The 21,218-nt window shown below is 40.5% G+C and overlaps 1 protein-coding gene across 1 annotated transcript in view; it reads right to left on the minus strand.

The window, feature by feature from the left end:
- Window positions 1–14,380, minus strand: part of syde2 (synapse defective 1, Rho GTPase, homolog 2 (C. elegans)) — a 63,909-nt gene extending 49,529 nt beyond the window's left edge. The window contains exons 1-3 of the mRNA XM_015053026.1: window positions 12,376–14,380; window positions 4,932–5,224; window positions 3,863–4,253 (exon numbers count right to left, since the gene is read on the minus strand). Of these exons, the coding sequence (XP_014908512.1) occupies window positions 3,863–4,253; window positions 4,932–5,224; window positions 12,376–14,380 (2,689 nt within the window). The remainder of the gene's footprint in view (window positions 1–3,862; window positions 4,254–4,931; window positions 5,225–12,375) is intronic.
- Between the last annotated feature and the right edge of the window lie 6,838 nt (window positions 14,381–21,218).

The following is a 21,218-nucleotide window of genomic DNA, read 5'->3' on the forward strand; positions in this document are numbered from 1 at the left end:
ATTATTATTATTATTATTATTATTATTATTATTATTACATATCACATTATGAAAGCTTTGAGACATTGCAGCAATAGTTGACCATGTTGGGTTCAATCAAAAGGCTCATATAGAAAACCATGCCTCTGTCTGCACAGATGTTAGTAAGAAACTAAAGACTTACAGGGTAAGTTACATTAAATAAATGTGTTGGAGCCAAATGATGTGTCTGCTGTCTCCAAGCAAGCCGTCCAGTCTGCGGGGGGCTTGTTGTTTGATGTTTTATTTGCCTAAGAGCAGCAGCTGCTGTGTATTCAGAGGGAGGTGAACAGAGAGGACACTGGTCACTCATTCGCCAGACAACCAACTCTCTTCTGCCAGGACTGGAGAACAAACTGGGACTCTGTCTGAAGTTTGGTCAGGGTGGCCTCATTTGAAAAGACAGGAAAAGGAGCAAGACTGACAGGTAAAACTGGAGCTAAACAAATAAATCCCAGCGGACTGAAGCTGACACAAGCCATAACGCTTCGACACCTCTGACTGTTGAGGAGGAGAAACATGTTTTGGCAGACTTAATTAACCAAACGCCTCTTGGAACTTAGAATATTTAGAAGACCTCAGGATGAAATAAGCTGCTCAACCCCTAAGATCCCAGATATTTAAGGTATTACTAGAAGTAATCAGCAAGCACAGACTGAATGGTTTAGTTTCTTGGAGAAAATGCTATCGTACTAAATGTAGTGGGTGTAAATGAATGACAAGCAGTTAAACAGTTTTTTATCTGAAAATATTAAATGTATTTGCATGAATTGATGTGTTCAGTGTCTGGTTTAATCCAGTTTTGATATTTTATTATCTGCATAAACACTCTAAATATAAATATCATATTTGGTCAGTTTGAAGAATTTGATGTATGGACATTCGTTGACATTTTAGTCAACGAAATGCTTCAATTTACAAAGTGGAGGGGAAATTATGATTGAAAACAAAAACATGGGTTCACAACTGATATTGTCAGCGCAATTATAGTCAACTGTGTCACAACTGTTCATTTTCCTGATATCCTGCAGTCCTAATCTGGTCCCGCCACATAAAATGATGTAAATTAGTTGAATTATCAGAAGACTGAACAGGGTGTGCTGGCAGTTCAGCCACTTTAAGCATTCAAATGGCAACATGACCTGATGGGTTTCAGTACAGAGTGTTTGCATAACTTTGTGTTACGATTAAGACACTTTATCAAGTCATTACTACAACTTTTCTCTTTATTTGGAAACATTTTATAGTAGTTTGTGAATGTGTGAAGGACATGTGGTATCTAAGCTGCAATGATTTTCTTTCTTTAACAAATTAGAAACTTTTTTAGTATTGAATAGCTACATAACTCTTGCTTGCTAAAACAGAGGGAGAAAAGCAGTCTGAATTATTATTATTATTATTATTATATATTTTTTCCTAATTTCCAGCTCCTGATTCTTTGATCAACAGATGAGAGGCTGACAGCTCATTGCAGGCTGCTGCCCTGAACCCACCACCACCCCTCACCCCCAGCACGCCCCACCAGTTTAAAGAGGAGGAGTGTCCCTCTGCAGTCAATACAAACTCTGTTAACAGCAACCGCAATACCACAGTAAACTCTGAAGGTCGAGGCCGTTTATAACTGGAGACGAAGGCACACAGCGAGGCAAAGCGAACTCGCCGTATCCACACCGCACTGACAAGCCTCCATGATGGTTGACGACACACAGCAGGAGACGCAGCTCCGTTTCTGTTGCTGTAAACTGAGGGATGGCGTCACCAAACCCGCTGGAATCGACTGCAAAGTCAACATGCAGCAGGCAGTTCCGGAGCAGGAGGGAAAAACGGGGGGGGGGGGGGAAAAACCCCCCTACGCGCTGCTCTCATTTTCACAGCAACAAGTAAAACCACACCATCACAGGCCTGGCTGCAGGAAAACACAAATATTTACTGCAAGGCATAAACATAGCACAGGTTTCTGAATGGTAGCAAAGTAAAAGACTTGCATATAATTCATGTCCAGGCTATTCCTCTACAGTGTTTCACATTTCAAACCTACAGAGATATCTACAAAAAAAGTAATGATCAGAGGAGCAATAAATCTGGAGAAGATGCACAGCTCAGGCTCAAGGAAAGATTCAGAAGCTTTCCTTCTGAATCTGTCAGAAGGAAAGCTTTAGTTTGCACTCCACATATATGGTATTTATAAAAAGAAAAGATTGACAAGAAAAAAGTTATTGTTGAAAGAAAGCTATAAGGAAGAGAGTAAACACATGTGGGAAGAAACTCTGATCAGATTAACCTAAAATTGATCATTTGGCCCAATATACATCACCTCAAACACACTATTCCTATGGAGAAACAAGGTGGTGGCCGCATCATGCTGAGGGGATGGAACAGGGACATTCTCAGACTTAGATGGAGTTATACCATAGAATACCGTTTCATTAAACAAGCCTCTTTAACATTCAATATTGTCCAACCTGATGCCTGAAATTTTCAATTTGACAACAAAAACAACACAGTTCTATAAAAGGTGTGCTAAGGAATAGCTTTTAATTAGCTCTGTGCTGAATGATTAGTGAGGCTGTGCAGTATGATTAGAGCCGTTCCTGGACCGGTACACTGAGACTCATTTAGGACTGGATTAATTCTAATCCCACAAGGAAAGTCTTGCAGGACAGAGTCTTTTTTTTTTTTTTTAACCATGCATGATGTTATCCGAGCGCCAGGAGTTAGCTGGATGCTACACAATCAGGCTAAAGGAGTTTATCAGCTACTAATCATTACTGCTGCTAAAGCTGGTTGGTGCAAAATTCTCATAACACAGAAGAGTATAGAAAATATACAGTTTCAAAAGGTTTCGGGTCTCGGTTGCTGTGGTTTTGGTTCTTTGTGGAGGAAAACTGTCAGTGTGTTCATTTCAAGCCTTCAAACTGTCGCTGGGAGAAACAAGAGCCCAAGAATGAGCCAGACTATTCACACTGCTTTTGTGTTCGTACAACTGTAATGGCTGTTGCGTACCACAGAGAAGCGTTATAATTAAAGGCTCAGATGAAGATGTGCCAAATAGTTCAAACTACCATGTTGCCACATCACAGAGAACAAAAAGTCGGAAGTCAAGAAAAAAAAAAAAGAAAAAGAAAAGGACACTGGGAGATGGGAAGCCGTGTGCTGGCTGTCATCATCCTGTCGTCGCTAACGGGTGGGAGAGTAAAGAGGAGGCAAAGAAAGTGAAGGAGAAGTGCAATGATTCATGTCTGAGGTTATTCGGAAACTCTTGGGGTCAAGAATCTGTCCCTGCTCATGAACAAAAAAACTCCAAAGATCACAGATCATTGTGTGAACTCGGTGTTAAGTAAGAGGATATCATTCCTCTGAGGAATGTCAGTGTTGAATTCCTTCTGTCTAATGTCTGTCTGAGCTGAACTAATGAGGGACACTGATATGGGAGGATATGATTAGACGGGGATTGACTCCTGTCCGCTCCGATAAAAAAGAGCATAAGAATAAGACAGTTTGTCTCTTTATGTAATATCTGATGAGCTTTACACTTTAAGCAAAAACAATGAAAAGGCTTAAAGATTTAAACTTAAATGAAAGTTGTCTTTAAAATTTACAGTTAAACATAAAATATTTAATATTGTTAGCTTTTATTATGTAGAGCAAAAAAAAAAAATCCTTGATTAGGATCGTTGTCAGCGTTGGCTATAATCAGTGCAAACCGCAAAAGTCTGCTGAATGATTGATGGAGACAAAACGTAATTGGCCCCAAGCACCATCTCAATAAAATAAATGAAAAAGCATGAATGACTAAGTCTGCACAAAGAAAGAAGCAATAAAGAGGTTTTTTTGGGGGTTTTACCTGTGGGTCTGCTGGAGGAGGGCCCCCCCTCCTCTGGAGGTTTGCACGCGAGCATCTGTCTGTGCAGATGTAGCGCCTCCGTGGAATGTGCAGCATTCCCCGAGCTCAAGTCTCCTGTACCGCATCCGGGACCTTCCATGACCGCCTCCGGCCCGCTGGAACCCTCCGAGGTCCAGCCGACCTGAGCCACGTCCGCTCCCCTGCCAGGTCGCCTCTGCGCTCCGCCCTGCGGTGGGACGACCAGCCGAATGCAGGGCCGACGAGACGTCTCCGGTTCATCGTCCTCTGGGATTGGGTTGTACCAAATCTCCCCCTCGTCATCTGCGTCATTCTCTTCCGACGGGTCCACGCTCCGGGGATGAGGAGACACCTTACATTGACCAACCACCACCTGAAAACAAGACAAATAGAGTTTCAAACCATTGTTGTTTTAAAGTCTTACCCTCTTTACATCTAACTTTAACACTGACTTGTCTGCTGTGTTCCTTAATCTTTGTGATTCTGCTTTTGTTTCTAATTTGTGGTTAAATTTTCTCTAAATGGAACCCACACTTTTCTCCTTATCATTACTATTTGTAAAAAATGTCTTGACAACCATGTATTATTTTCCTTCCTCTTCACATCTGTGTTTTCTATCTGTCATATAAAATCATGATAAACTACATTAAAGCTTGATTATAACTGGAGGTGTTCCAATCTGATACTAATATCGGAAATCGATCCGATATCAGCCAATAGATGAGCATCAGATTTTATGAGCTTGCATCTAAAATTGTTGGATATCAGCATGTTGTCATGCCTGTTGTTGTTGACTGCTGGTCTCTGTTTGAGTAATGTATCACCTTTCTAACATTCCACACCACAAACTATGTAATAAAAGAATGAATGATGCATACTGATATGGTATTAGGTCAATATTGGTATCGTATCAGGAGTGAAAAAGTAGCATAAGGACACCCCTAGTTGTAACATGGTAAAAAGACTCACCCTGTCATAGACGTTTCTGCTTTTTCACCAATGCTAAGCTAACACAGTCACCTTAATCTCATACATCTGTGGAGGATCTAACCTGAGGGATCTGTGGGCGTACTGGCCGTGGCAGCGCTCCACCTGTGGATCTCACAAATTCAGGCGAGGGGCTGGGAGCAGGAGGAAGCTGACAGCTCTCCTCAGCTCCCAGCATGCCTTGCAGCTCATCCTTGGTGCAGTGACTCTTTGGCTGGGAGCTCTGCTGCAGCCAGTTGCGCTTTTTGGACACGGTAATGGTGGTGGTGAGCTGTGGGCTCCATGATGAAGGCTCGTTGGTCAGTCTGCTGGCCTCTCTGCCGTTAGCACATGGGGTTTGGAAATTCTCAATGAAAGCTGAGAAAGTGGAGGACACAAAGGCAGACCGTGAGAGAGACTGCAGCAGGCCGGAAAATGAAATGAAAAAGTTATTTCCTGGGTTAAAAAACGGAACTAATAATCATCTTGATTAGTATAATTTCAGTAATTACTGATGTGAACTGAATTAGAGAAGTGGATGTTTCATCTGAAACTATTCAAGTCACAACAGGCTGAAGAAAACATTTACATCAACAAACCACAAGTGTGAAAATATTTAGTAATGCCAGGTGGTTTAAATATTTCTTTGCTAATTTTTTCTCTGTTTTTTCGTGGATTCAAAGACAGATGGACTATCATAATTTCCCTCAATGCCCTCCAGCATTATTTCCAGAAACTACCCTCTTCAGGGTTAACTTTGGGAATCTGTGAACTCACACTTCCAAGAGGAAATAGAGGGATTTTGCACGCATACCTTCTGCTGTAGCAGATCAGAAAAAAGTATGCAAGAAAGAGCCAACATTTCATAAAGGAGTAGCAGGAGGAGACTGGTAAAAGGTGAAGACATGTTAAAAAAAATAAACGAAACATTCTGGTAATACAGATGTGACCTGCATTAGCACTTCATGCTTCGAGGGACTGGAGAAAACAGTTCCCGCTAGGAGGAGATTTCCAATCAGATACTAAGATGCAAGAATTTATCACAGATGCAAGCACAGAGAAGAAAAAAAAAACACACAACCATGCACAAGAGTGTGACAAGTAAAGCACAGTGCAGAAGGAGGCCAGCATCCTGCTCTAACTTGTAGAGCAGGCTCATATAAAATACTGTTTTGATCTCCTCCAGCTCTCCTTCGAGCCCCTCCAACATGCTCTAATGCCAACTTCTCCAGAAAATTCTTTTTTCATGCATGCCTGAGTAGCAGAGCAAATTAGAAACCTGGGGATATTTTTACTTTCTTTTAGAAAATTCGACATTCTATGCAGAAGATCTAGCATAAAATATAGTTGTAATAGTGCCAATGAAGAGTGAGTTCTCAGGTACGTCAGAATGTATAAAAAGCAAAAAAGATGCTGAACTGTAAAAACCATCTATTCATGTGAGTGGGTCTCAGTGCTGCATTTAACACAGTTGATCATAACATGTTGATCAATACACTGGAAAAGTTGGTTAAAATGTTCTTGGCAGATCAGTTATCCGTTATAAGTGCGAACAAACAACAACCGTGAGGGAATTCCTCCAGGCTCTCTTCTCGGGCAAGCAGAATTCAATATCTACACATTTAGTCCAACTCCAACTATGGAGTTTTACATTTCCTACAACTATAAGCCAATAACACAACTTTATGTTTCTGTGTGATCACACAACCACAGTTTGCTACAGTCACCAAGTCCTGGTGTCCATAATACCAATGGGTTGTTGTGACATCAACTGTGTCTGAGCTATTTATTTGTTTTCAATGTTCCTTCTAGCATTTCATTCTTTTATATTAAAATTTTACTGTTATTCTCATACTATATTTATTGTGTGTAATGGGATTTTTTCTTCATTTCCTTGTAAAACACTTTGTCTTCTTTCTGAAAGGCGCAGCACAAATAAACTTGCCATGCCTTTCCTAGAGTCCACAGGCCTATCCTAGCAGTTTTCCAGAGATCTACAGCTTTATAAAGCAACTATTGTCCCGTAAACATACACACCGAAATTTATTACACCGCAACAAAAGAAGGGGTTAATCTTTCCTGAGCTACAGCTAGAACATTATGTGGGAATGGACTAATCTAAGTTGGGGATTAAACTCTCTTACGCTCCACCTTGTTGTAAACATTCCAGTTAATTTGATTTCTGAATCAGCTTTGTTTGCACAGTAAAATCCTAATCTTGAACGAGTAACAACAACATTTCTTGTTTTTCATTTGATGTCTTACACAAGCAGAACCTTCTTTTTGCTTCATTTACAGAGGACTTGCATTCAGAATCACATTTGTATTGTGTGTTTGCAAAATCTCGATTAGAGATTTTTGAGGACCTGCAGTTGAGTAATATTAGAGGTTTTGTAAAAGGAGAAGCCAGGATTTTATTTCTGCTGGTTCGCTGAGTTCCATGCGTGACTGTGTGGGCTTGAACTGCCAGGCTGCACTCATCTGTGATGCTATGATTTCATCTGCTCCAGTCTGGCTGCGTTTCAGGTAGCCTTTCAATTTTTATTGAAAATTCATCAGGTTAGAATGTACTGTAGCAGGAAACGGGGGATTGTACTGCAGTGCACCATTAACTGTGTTTTGTAAGGAAAAATACACTAAAAACTTTAACCTTTTTACCTAAAACTGATCATTTGCAACAATGAACTCAATTTCTTACCAGGGAAACTAGAATTTAAAGACGTTTTGGTTTCAGGATGGACAAAGACCCATAAACAACAAACAAAGCTAAAAAGCAACCTTAAATATAGAAATCAAGTCACTTTTAATTTATTTCTACAAAACAAAATATTTTTATTTGAAAAAAAAAGGAGCAATTAGAACCAAAACCTCTCCAGAACTACTGACCCTGATGCCGAGACTACACACGGTGCTTTTGTCGACAAGCTGTCTTCTTCAAGGGGTCTTTCATAACTAGAAAAGGAAGCATGTTCCGACATGAACGGCATTCCAGACCACGGCTGGAGATTTAAATCTTTGCTGCCGTCTCCTTTCACCATCACACTCCTTTACAGCAGCAGCAGCTTCCAAAACAAACAACGAGCCGGACAAGTTGGACCCAATTTGTAAAATTTTGGCCTCTTTTAACTGCTGTCAGATGTTAGACAATTTATAGGCCTCGTTCACCTCTCAGTCTGTTATTTAGCCTGATAAAAGCAGACAAAGGATTGCTAAGAATTTAGGGATTTTGCCCTAAAAAACATCAAGATATATTGTGATTATATAATTGAAAAGTTTATAAGAACGCTGAAATAAACTAAGATATTCTAAGAGGCAACATAAGGACAAAATGAAATAGTAAAAAGGAATAATTATGATTAGCAAAGGTGAGATGAAAGCTAAGTTTGTTAGCTGGTTAATAAGTTTTCAAGGAAAATATTGTAAATGTAAAATTTCATCCTTCAAGTTAAGGCAGGAAGCAGGTTTAATTCCCTCTGAAAGGCATTTTATTATTCAAAATAAAGCATCTAAGATGCATAAATAAAATACATAAATTCTCTATTTAGAAGAAGGACAGTTTTAGGAAAAGGTCCAACCACAAAACCAATCCAACAAAAACACTTATGGAAAATGTAGTATTATATCTTTCATATACATTGAAAACTGTCAAGGCCCCTTTCAGCTTCTTTGTAGCCTAAATTATCTTGTGATCACTGCAGAGAGAACTGATGGACCCCTGACCTGAAGGTAACAGATGGCCAAAGCCAATAATACAGGACTGTGTCTTTGTGACAAGAAAGAAAGAAAGAGAGAAAGAAAGAGAGAAAGAAAGAAAGAAAGAAAGAAAGAAAGAAAGAAAGAAAGAAAGAAAGAAAGAAAGAAAGAAAGAAGTGGTGCACAGATGGGGAGGAGTGTTATGGTTTGCAAAGTTACCAAGGAAAAATCTGTTAGCGCCGAAGCAGATCTGCGCCGTGTGAGCCACAGAGTAAACCCACTTACATTCATCTCTAAACCTTATGAGTGGCTGGATCTTTTACTCCACAAAGACAAAGCACTTGATCCACTTTCCCATAGGCTTTTAATTTCTTTCCTGATTTTCCTTTTCGTCATAGAGGCTTCTCTTTTGATAGGAGCAAACACACAGCAGCTCATTTTCTCCTCCCTACAGACACAACTTTGTTGTGTATACGGGGTTTGTAAGCTCCCTTTAGAGCGAATCTTTTGCTGGGTGCCATGCATTCCTGTTGACATTCATTCATATGTTAATGAGGATTGTCAGTGTAGATTTTTCTTTTTACACAAGGACAGAGCTAAGATCGCTCAGGGTTACATCACATGTCAACACTTGCATCCCACTGACACGTACTGCCAGTGCTGTCCTCAATATGTTGGCTGAAGAGCCAAGTTTTTTCCTCTGTGTTGCAGTTCTCTCAGAGTTTCTTTTTTGGGGTTTTATTGTGCTGGTTAAAATTTAAGTTTGAGGACACAGAAATGGCTTAATTAGCACAAAAACTGAAATAACAATAACAGCCCTTTTAAAAGGAGCTCTGAAGTCCCTTAAAAGCTAATAAAAACTAGTGCTCTCCCCACTCCTTGCAGCAGACGCCATCATGACTCAAACATCTCATAAAACCATCCCGGTACGATCCCTGATGCCTTAAGTTTCTTCCAGCTGATATCTGCAACATCAATAAATCTGTCAAGGCTATAAGACAAGACAATCTTTGTACCGCCACCCTCAGTTGTGTCATGTGTTTCTGAAGACACTTTCTCAAAACACAACAAATTTATATAAGGGTACGTGTGTCTAGCATACACATACGTAACTGTATAATGTTGATGAACATGGCCAGCATGAAGCCTTGCCATTTCATTATCACCAGCCTGATCCGGTTATGTAAGGCAGGATTGATCTATGATTTTCTGATCATCGAATGTCGCCATAGAGATGGAGACTCATCGGACCGTGAAGCTTTTTTCAGTAGAAAGTCCAGTTTTAAGCTTCAATTTTGGTCTAGTCCTCTGCTGCTGCAGCTCATCTGTCTGAAGGTTCAACATATTGTGAGTTTAAAGATGGAGTTCTGCATAGTGTGGTTGTAAGGTGGGGTTATTTGAGCTCCTGTTGATTTATTAGGCTCTCCAGTTCGTCTGCAAACACTCTTTGAACCTCTGAAATCAACAAGCTGATTTAGGGATCATTTTCTTTAAACCTTATAAATAGTTGTGTTTTAAAATCTCAACGTTAAGCTCACTGAAGTGCTTTTTAATTTAAGAAAGTCGTTTTCATCACATCCAGATGGCTAAATTTGTTGAGCTGTTGTCATGTGACTTGCTGATTTACTGTGTTCAATTGTTTGAACTGGTGTACCCAATAAACAGAAGAATCACTGTTTGTAACACACACAGAGCCCAAGGACCAGCAAATAGTGATGGATTTAGGAAATTCAGCAAAAACAAATTAAACTCCTTGTTTTCAAAAGATTAGGTAAAAGGTTTGGAAATATTTGGTTTTGCTTGATAGAATTTATTGTTTTAACTTTAATCTTATGCCTTTGTCATAAATCTAAAGATTCACAAGTTAAGCTAGCTTAGCGCAACTTAGTAAAATGAGCTGGGAGGTTGGAGGAAAAAAGGAATTTGGTAAATCAAACAAACTTTTTTGACCTCAACTAATGAAACCTATAAATAAAGACATTACATTTCATAAAATGTATATTTTGAAGCAGATGCAACTTGGTAAAAAAATCAGCAAATATTTTGGGAAGTTGCTGGTACAGACCAGGTCAAAACACTTAAAGATCTGCTTACATAATCAAAAATATGAAATGATAAAACTTCTGTTTTCTGGGAGGTCTTGTGTGTAAATGGTAGCACTTCAAGATAACGATACATATGTTTTGAGCAGCTGAAACAAAATCTGTTTTTTTTTTTTCCATTTCCAGTTTTTGCCCTAACAGGTTGGCTACTCTGACATATTTACCACTTAATTTAAAAAGTAGTAAATATGTCTACTAAATTAAGTTAAACTACTTTAAAGACAGCATACAGCACTAATACTGTTCTTTTCTTTATACTTTTTGAAAGAAAGTCTGTACATCTTCAAAATATTCCAGTCATAAACTGGCATAGAAACATCACCGCCAAATTCTTTTGAGACTTAACACGATATTTACCAAATGCATGACTCATGACCTAATGCCAGGTGAAAACAGGACACCTGGATCATGCCCACCTGCCAGCTTGCCTTCTCTGACACACCAAAACAAAATAAATATTTTGACTTCATATACAAACACGAACAAACAAAAGCAAAGAGGTGCGTAGGCAGGCTTATGTTCACAAAAGATATTATACATAAAGCTGTGTATGTTTAGAAACAGTGCTGAATGGAAAAGTTGGAGCAAAAAATGTTATGAAGTCAAACTAGGAGATTTGACTTACTAACTTTACACTAAAGTTTGAGATCCAAAGACATCTAAGGGCATTTTCAAACAACTCAAACAAGAGCTTTAAGTGAGTATTGAATAACTTTAGATTTTTTGTAAGGTGTGAAGAGCTTCCCAAGATAAGCCAAGCAATGACCTCAATAAATACTTAATCACCCTTCATTTTGTTCAGTCATGGTGAGGAATTAGGTGACACAACTCAAACTAGCTAAAAAAACAAGAATGGCATTTCAAAAATTCAACTCAAAGTCTCTTTAAAATGCAAACTACCATTGGGCTGTCAAGAGCAAATGACTGGGGAGGAAAGCGACATGACAGCACAACCCCCTCTTCTCTCAAACAAATCACACACCACGAGCGCAGCAGAAAAATACTGCAGTGGCTTCTCTCCCGCCTTGGATTCCTCTGGCCACAGCTGTGGAAAAGCTCAGCAGAGACGGGGAGAAGAGAGAATGTGGAAGAAAATAAATGAGGAAAAAATGAGAGTAAGAACCGTGTGGTTCATGGAAACTAATAAATACCAAGTTCCGTTCCGATTCTAGCTACAAATTGGTCAAGAAAAGCTGTAAAATTGGTGGCAATATGTTAAACAGAGAAATCTTCTGACTAATGAGCTCACTTGTGGTTTCCTGATACAGATGTTTCCGTGTCTTTCATAAAAACTGCAATAGAAAATTATTTTACCTTTTCCTCAGAATCAAACATTAAAATAAAAAATATAAATATAAAGACAAAGACACACACATAAAACTCCACCACCAACACCACTGAGAACAATCTAACAGAAGAGTGAGTTAGTTGTTACTGGATCTATGCTGTGAGTATTTTGACCTACAACCTCATGTGCAATTAATTTAGTGTTAAAATGCTCCTAAATTAGTGTGAAGGACAAAGCCCGCCACCGGTTAGAGAACCCCTACAAAGGAAAGCAAGAGGTCTGAGGTGTCTCGTCCCTTTGCTTTGCATCCGAAAGTGGAGGAGTGAAGGGTGGACCGCCACCAGACGGAGTCTACTATGAGTGGAGGAGGATGACAACAATCAGATGGGAGGAAGGAGGGTAGAGGATTCCCCTGGAGACGAAGCCACCCTGTGTAGCCTTCCTACCTGGCTGCTGCTGCTGTCTTGCAGACTTGACTGTAGACGACTTAACCTTGACTGATTTAGTCCCTCCACCCGGAACCCCTGGTTTGCAGCCTCCGAGGTTAGCCTGAGTGGAGGACCAATCCTGGCTCTGGCCTCCACCGAGAGGTAAAGACGAACCCTCAATGCGCTGCTTCATCTCAGACGACAGCAGACGACCCTTGTGCATCCACTCTTGCATCTTGTTCACAGTAACACCGTAGGCTTTGCTGACCGACTGGACCACCTGTGTCCGGACTTCAGCCTGCTCTTGCTTGCCCTCCTGACCCCAATGACTTGCTGCTTCGCCGTTGCTGTCTGTAGAACCTGTGAGGCTGTTGACCGAACCGCTGCTCTCATTCAGCCGTCCACCATGTTCCTCCTCGACTCCAACATTTTGCAGCAGTTCGTCGCTGCTGATGGTGTTGCAAAGCACCTCTGGTTCAGATAGCTCACCTGCTCTTGAGACTTCAGCCTCTTCATGTTTATTTAACTCCAAAGCTTCTTTATCATGATGGACTTCTGCACTTTCCCGTTTGGTTGCCTGAGTACAAGATGAAGGTAGGCCTTGATACCTAATAACTCCATCACTGGCAGACCGGACTAATGTTGGTCTTTTGGTCATTGACAAGCTGGACGTGCTTTTACTGATCAGCTTTGCCTTTGACTCCAGGTTTCCAGTAAGGCAGAGCAGGAGTGATTCAGTGTCAGAAAGCTGCTGGGAACTGTGGTTCCCTCCAGAGGACCAGGAGTCGCTGTCGGTGTTTTTGACAGAGAGCCTGGAGCACAAGCTGTCTCTTGAATGACTACTACAGGAAGAGGTGGCTTGCTGCTCAGCTAAGCCACCACTAATCTGCTGAACATCCAGGCTGATATCATTCATAGCATTGATGAGAAGATAATAGGCCTCTTGCAGCTGTGTTCTGAGCCTGTCTGTTTCCTGGGCGCTATCACCATCATCTCCCTGCCCTTTGTCCTGTATCTCTGCAACCTCCACTCCAGCAACATTTTTTGGTTTAACTGCTTCATAAAAGGGCAGAATTTCATTGTCATAGTAATCGTCATCTTCACTATCTAAGGGGTACCCCAGTGACCCCTCTGTGGTGCACAGAGTTTGCATTTTGACATCACAAATCTGCAAGTCAGTGGGGAAAACTGTCGGGCTCTGAGGGCATCCAGCGGTCTCCCCACTGGGCCTTACACAGTCAGGCTCATAACTTTCAATGCTTCTGATTAAAACGTTTTCCTCAGAGTTTGGAAGCACGCAAGTTTGAGTGTATGCCTCCAGAGCGGGGCGGTCAAAATTCCAGGTGTTGTTTGCGTGAATTGCTACTACAGTCCCTGCCATGTGCCGGGAGTACCCCCGGCTCCTGGTCTCTGCCCCCTCACCATCAGCAACCCAAGCCACGGCTGCTCTAACGACCCCCGTCTGCGCCCGAACGTGCGCTCGGTGTAACGCTTGACCGGAGCTGTCCCCGAACCCGATCGAATCGCCGAAGCCGCATTGCCTCGGCGCAGGAACGAAGCGTTTTATCTGCACATGCGGTCCTTCGAGAGAGATCCCCGCAGATCTGGGCTCCCGGAGCCTCCTGTCCTCCCCTCCTACCGCGTCCCCAGCAAACCGCGCGTCTCTTTGAAGTGGGGCCCCTAGGAGCCGCTCATTAACGTGAACCCTGCCCCCGCTGCTCGGCTCCCGGGGACGTGAGCCAGCCACCTCCGCTGCGCGACTCTCTGGGACTGTTGTGGCCCCCTCTGTTTGCACCAGCGCTCCGTCTACATAATTCTCGTACGCGCTCATTCTCTCTGCCGTGAAGTCCAGCCCTGTGAGCAAAACGACCGGCCGAGGCTCCTCGGGGAAAACTTTTTCTTTACCTTCTCGGCCCCCATTCGCCGCAGCAGCAGATCCGTATCCACCGCTGAGCGTCGCTCCTTTTTTGGACTTCTTCCCCCGTAGTTTTGCTAGTAAAGTCCTCCGCAGAGGATCAGCCATTCCTTTCCTCTGCCCCCCTCCGGCTAATTCCTCCCGGTGTCTCTCAGCACGCTGGCTCCAGAGGGGAAGGACCGAGCGGGTTCTCCTCGGTCAAAGCTCGCCGAGCGGACGGGCTCCTCTCCATTCTCCGCTGTCACCTCTGTTCTGCTGCCCCACTGAAACACTCCGGACTCCGCTTCGCTCAACTGCACCACCTCTCTCTCTCCTGTACTATACACACACGGTACACACTTCTCTTCTCCGGTCCTCCCTCCTCTCTAGCGCCTCTCTCTATATTTGCAGCTCAGATGTTTGAAATATTTTCTTGGTTCAAAGTTCAAAGATTTCAAGCGCAGGTTATTCAAAGAAAATAAGCGTCATTTTAGCCCATTTATCTGATTAATAGGCTCCAGGGTAATAGTTTGCTACATGACTAATTACCAGCCCAAAGAGTCACACCAGACTATTTGTTGTCTGGTGTATTTGTCATATGTGGGGCATGGCTCTTTACCCAGGGCAGAAGGTCTTTGGGAGTGGAATACACCAGATAAGAGTTTTTCTTCCTCTTCTTTAAATCATGTTATTAAAACTAATATCTAACAAATATCAGCAGGAAACAATAAGGAGGATGGTGGTTAACTATCCATTCCACATACCACTCTTACTCTTTTCCCAAAGGATAGGGATTATGTCTGTCACATGGAATTAGCCAAGTCATTGTTTCATCTTCATTACTATGCACACAGAGGACATGTTTCATCCCATTCAGCGACAACGGCAGCACAGAAGCGTGGACTGCTGTAGTTATGGTTTTTCTTCCTCTTCTTTAAATCATGTTATTAAAACTAATATCTATCTATCTATCTATCTATCTATCTATCTATCTATCTATCTATCTATCTATCTATCTATCTATCTATCTATCTATCTATCTATCAAAGTATTCATATCAATGAAAAAGTCAGTGTCATCTAAGTGAAAAGTTCTGACACCATTGTAGCCTCGTTGTGTTTTCATTATGACAGATCACACTGTCATTTTAATGCATTATACATATCCTTCGCATTTTTACTGCATATCTTCTTTGCGGTTTCGGTTTGTTCACATCATCGTGCAAAAGCAAAGTACAAACTTACATCAAACATTAGAAACACCCTTTGGGTACAACTGTAAACAATATCATAATTGAAAAGTGAAATTCATTGGGAGAAACTGATGAATCCTGAAGAAATGTATAAAATTTTCTTGACTGATATTGATAACTAGTTTTTTTGTAATGACCCAACCATTGAATCAAGGACTCCTAGTTTTATGTGGAATGTACTTTCAGGATTCACAAGTATTATTTATTTTTTAAGATGAAGGAGACAACCTCAGACATCTGAAAACTGCACCATTTAAATGTAATATTTGGAATTGACCTAACAGAAGCTTACAAAGCTGTGACATCATCACCCAGTGTCATGATCCGTGTTTTTGTGTATTTATATTAAGGTTTTTCTATGTTCAGTTTCTGTTATGTGGGTCTCTGTTGTCTCTGCGTCTTCCCCATTGATTGTTCCCAGGTGTGTCTCGTTCCCTTGATTACCCTCCCTGTGTATTTAAACCCACCTGTTGTCTTTGTCTCTTGTCGGGTCCTTGTCGTTTGCACGTCGGTAAAACTGTGAAGTCCTGGATAGCGCTAGCTCCTATTTCCAGGCCTGCTATCAGTTGCTACCGGTGTTTAGCTGTGTGCTAGTCTCTCCGCCGTGCTGCCTGTTTTGGACTGTTCTAGGCTTTATTATTATTAAATTAATCATCATTATCAACCTGGGTCTCTGCGTCTATCCTCACCACCACCCACAACCACGTTATGACACCCAGGCTGCCTCAAATTGTTTAAAGACACTCTTTCTCCTAGGAATTTAGAAAAACAATATTGTATGTTATATATATTATTAACAAACAAAAAAAAATTATGAGGAAAAAAATTTATCTAGTTTCAAATTTAACTCACTTCAACATTATAATATGGAACCAATAACATAATTTCTACCCACTGTCTATTTTGTGTGATTAGCCAGATTATTTTTTTATGCAATGAGCTTTCTTATCAAATGATAAAACTGGATTTGACTACAGTGTAAAAAAATATCAGGAGATTTAGAAACAACTAAAATATGTAGACATATGAATTTGTTTATGTAAACCTATTTTTTAGCACAATGAACCTCTGACTTGAAAGTTTAAGTCTAAAAAGCTTTTGTGCAGCAAAGATACTAGTGACCTTTGACCAGCAAAAGCAATGAACTCAGGAAAAAGATCCACTTTGCAGACCCGATTCATTTAAATGGAGGGTAGTTGAGTTGCAAATGTTGCTAATGTCTTTTCTCCCATTTGCGTTTCATGGCTCTTTTACAGTAATCAGTTTAAAAGATTTTAAGCCTCCCAATCAGTATAATTCTGTCAGCAGAACAGATGGACGTTATTCCACTAAACCTCTGCTCATCTTGCTCCCTGAAGCTTGAATTAAAATTGGAGTGGGAGCAGTTGAGTCAGGACTTCAAATTACCACCTTCACTTGTAGCTGCTAATGCATTTCAGCAAACCGCAGTGAGAACAATCTCCATCTCAGGGGGAAATATGTGCTTAGACTCTGCTGAGAGAAGAGAAAAATGTCTGTCTCAGCAGGAAACAATAAGGAGGATGGTGGTTAACTATCCATTCCACATACCACTCTTACTCTTTTCCCAAAGGATAAGGATTATGTGTGTCGCATGGAATTAGCCAAGTCATTGTTTCATCTTCATTACTACGCACACAGAGGACATGTTTCATCCCATTCAGCGACAACGGCAGCACAGAAGCGTGGACTGCTGTAGTTATGGATCACAGGAGTTTTATCTGAAGTAAATCTTGAGTACTCCTCTCCTTTTGTGACCTTGCATCTCTAACCTAACCTATGTACAGTGTGTGTCTGTGCTTGAAGCACCACCCAGGGCTGTAAGACCATGTAAGAAGGTGGAGAACAAAATGGAGCATGTTTCACAGGAACCTTAAACTGTTTGTTTGCTGTTGCCTCTTGTTGGAATGTGCAAGAAGATGAACTGCTGGGAAGCTGCAGTGGGTGTATGAGTGCACATGCGCAGCCTAATCCCTTCCCTGTAAGACACACATATAGTATGGTTAAACACCCACACACACTTGGACTCAATCTGATTTCATCATGAGCCTCTCCACATTTTTCAGGGGGAGAAAACACCCTGTGATTAAGGGGCATTTATAATCAAAGCAGTGTATCGACAGAGCCCTTCACTCCCACTGCTCCACTCCCAGTCAAACACGATAAGCATCTGTTATTGGCCTGCAGGAGCCATGTCGGCCCTGAATCCTTCCCCTGCCTCCCCGACTTTCTGACTAGACCTTGTCTGGGCAGTTATTCACAGGTCAAAACCTGCAGGCTGTCGTTTGTTGTGTTTTTGTGTCTGAAAGAGGGGAAAGGGAAAGCAGGAGGGACGGTGGGGGCGTCAGGGGTAAGAGGACAGATTCAGAGAAAAATATGCCAAACGCCACACGGTGCAGGAATAATTACATTCTGAAGATATCTTTACATCCTTTGTAGAGATACAACTTGCAACAACGTTAAGCACAGTGACCAATATAAAATGTTGAAGTAAAGGATGTGAAAACCAAACAAGACAAAGGAACACTTATTGCTGTTGGCACAGCTCTATCCAGTCTAGAAAGAATATTTATCTTTTCCAAATTTTACTTGTTTAGGCTCACTAAAAGCAGAAAACAGCAGGTATGTATAAATCTGAAAGGTTTGACACCAAACACATTAATCCGGGTTAACCATGGTGTCCATCATGTTCACCAACAAAAATAAGTTTAAGACCTGGAAAATATCAATAAATATAATTTTTTTTTATTGGTATAATGTATGATTTGACACTAAAAACATTAATCTGTGATAAATATTTGAAATTTTAGTGCAACAATACATTTTCCCTTGTGGTCATCTTGAATTTTTCAGTGTCTAACAGTTTTTTTTTAATTAGGAAACAAAAAGGAATATCAGATTAATGTGTGAAAATAAGGCCTTGCAAAAGACTTTGCTGAAATTTTCAACTAATGTGTTGCACTATTAGAATAAACTTTGAGAATATAAGATGTTTCTTAAGGTGATGTCACTAGGAGCTACACTTATTCTTAGGATTCTTTGAGAATATGGACCCAGGTTAGTTTATGGAACATCAGAGAAGGCAGAACAAATAAGAGTATTTACTGAACTGGATGAGAGATACAGAAGTTAATACAAATCAAGATTTCTTTTCTCATAGCAATCCTGACTCAGATCTCTGCTGTGAGAAATCTAATGTGCAATGAAAAGAAATAAAGATACGTTTCTTAGTCTCTTTTATTTCCCTCGTTTTTCTTCCATCATTCACTTGTGTTCTTTGTGCGAGCAGGAGCAGAACATCTGCTTGGCTGGCCCCTTTCAGATGGCGTGGTCAGGCAATGTACGTGGTAGAGAAGAGTGTGTGTGTGTGTGTGTGTGTGTGTGTGTGTGTAGAACAGAGAGCAAGAAAGAAGAAAATAAAAGGAATCAGTGTGCAATTGTGAACATGGTGCACATTTATGTGTCTGTAAGTGCATGTTGGGACTTGGGGCTTTGCAGCTGTTGGGGCTCTCCTCCTGATGGTTGCCCATTGTTCCCCAAGTCTTTCCCAGGTTGTTTATGGGCTCTGTGTTTTTTTTATTTTTTTTATTTCTCAGAGCACACCGCAGCTAAATTTATGCCTGTGGACACAAGCCTTTCTCAGGGTATAAATTAGGCTGGAGGATCCTTGTCAGATTAGCCGTGCCAAAAGCTTGCTGCTCTAAATTCTTGAGAGAGGCATTCTTCTCATTCACCTCTATTTTGCTGCTCGCGAATAATCTAAAGGATCTCCAATTTGGCCTCCTTTCATTTTATCCCCAGAAATGTCTTGTTAAATTATTTTGTAATTTTATTGCAGCTTTTACAATGTTTTTAGAGACAAATACTTTATAAGTGGGAACTCTTTTATACTGCTGCTGCCAAAAACAAGTCAGTTAATTATTGTGAGGATAGAAAATCCCTTTGTACAGTGAATAGGTACTTAAAAGTTCATTGTTCTGGTTTTAATATTGGCAAAGCAATTTGTGAAAAGCTGCTACATTTCTGAGATGCCAAATTGAAGCAAAACAGAAAAGATACATCAATTTTATTCTTGAACACTTTAGATTAGTATTTTATTTTACCTTTTGCAACTTTGTCATGAAAACTACTAGATTTTAGCCTCCAGAAATTAGCATTATTTCAGATTTTTCCTCTCAGCAGGTGATAGACGTTATAACAATCATCGCTTCCAACAAACTTAAACTCATGTAAAGAGTTTACATCCCTGTTTTTATTTGCTCCATTTTTCTCATTTCAAATCACTTTTCTGCTGTCATTTGTACATCCCTGCTGATATTTGCCATGTTTTTTAAATTCTTATCTCTTGTTTTTTTGTGAATATTGCCATCTTGTAATTTCTTTTTTTTTTTTTTTACAGCTGCCAAATATGCTGGTGGAAGTTTAATGATTTGAACATGACTTATGTCCAAATCGTTAAACTTTATATATCTTTTATTATATATATTATATTAACTTTGAGTGTATGTTGGTTGAACTCTTCTATAAATCAAAATATTTTAAATGCATTGTCATGTGTCTGACAACTGAAGCTAGGCTGAAATTGAGTTAATCAACAAATCTACAATCAAAAGATGAAAAAAAAAACATTTTCAAGATGTTAGAACAGCTAAAATGAAATGTTTTTTTTTAAAGTTGTGAGACTATACTATTATGATTTGAGGTCTGTTTGATTATTCTAACATGCAAAAACTTTTAAACTTACAGTCAGCGTACTGTACTCACAGAGCCTTCATTTATTTTACAGGTACAATCACAGGATAAGGGTCTAGATAACAGAATTCACACAGATAGTATCATCTCCATTCCTGACCAGTTAAATGTGTCCCAAAGGCTAATTCAAATGCACACCCACACACACACACACACTCACACCCAGAGAGCCTGGGCTGTCTGTGTCTGGTTCATATCATTATCAAGAGACAGCCGCTGACATGTTTATCGTGAAAAGAGGTCAGACTTCTTGCCGCTCGCTACTGTTCTCCATTATCAGAGAATGAAATAGTAAGAACATTTCCCTGAGTGACGTCTGTGTAATTACATAAATACCTTCTGTGTGAAAACTGCACACTCTCTTATTTTCCTTTAATGTTTTCTGCAGTGTTGGTATGTTGTGGTTATAGGCATTGAAGGTTTTCCATTCCTCCAGGCAAATCCAGAGCTCTCTTTTACCTTAAGCACTTTCTCTGAGAGATGGATATGATATAAACTGTTCATTCTTCTTGATTTTTTTGAAATATGAAACCTCGTCTCTTGTTCTCCACACACTCTTGTTAATTACTGTTTGCAGCTACTGTTTAATCATTACTTTGTCGCTACTTCAAGCTTAATGTACATCCCAGATGAACCTGGGTGGTATGGAAAAGTAAAACTTTTCACGTCAGCATCAAAGAAGAGGAAGGGTTTGGAAACATTCAGCTGCAATCAGCAGCCTGCACCGCAATGTTCCTGCGATTTGCAGTATTATGTTTCTGTCTGACCACAGATTGGAAATTTCCACTCAAACAATAAAAAGTCTCTTTTGCTCCAATTTTGCATTATTTGCTGTTATTTCAACTTTTAACTTTCTGTTTCTGTTTCTTACTCTTCACAGAAGCTACCTGTGGTTCGTCGTTGTGTTTAGCTGCTTGGAGGCATCGACTGAGCTGCTGCTGTCAA

This window comes from Poecilia latipinna, unplaced genomic scaffold (assembly GCF_001443285.1).
Source record: "Poecilia latipinna isolate Pla-1442-1.1 unplaced genomic scaffold, P_latipinna-1.0 Scaffold1155, whole genome shotgun sequence".
Taxonomy (NCBI): Eukaryota; Metazoa; Chordata; class Actinopteri; order Cyprinodontiformes; family Poeciliidae; genus Poecilia; species Poecilia latipinna.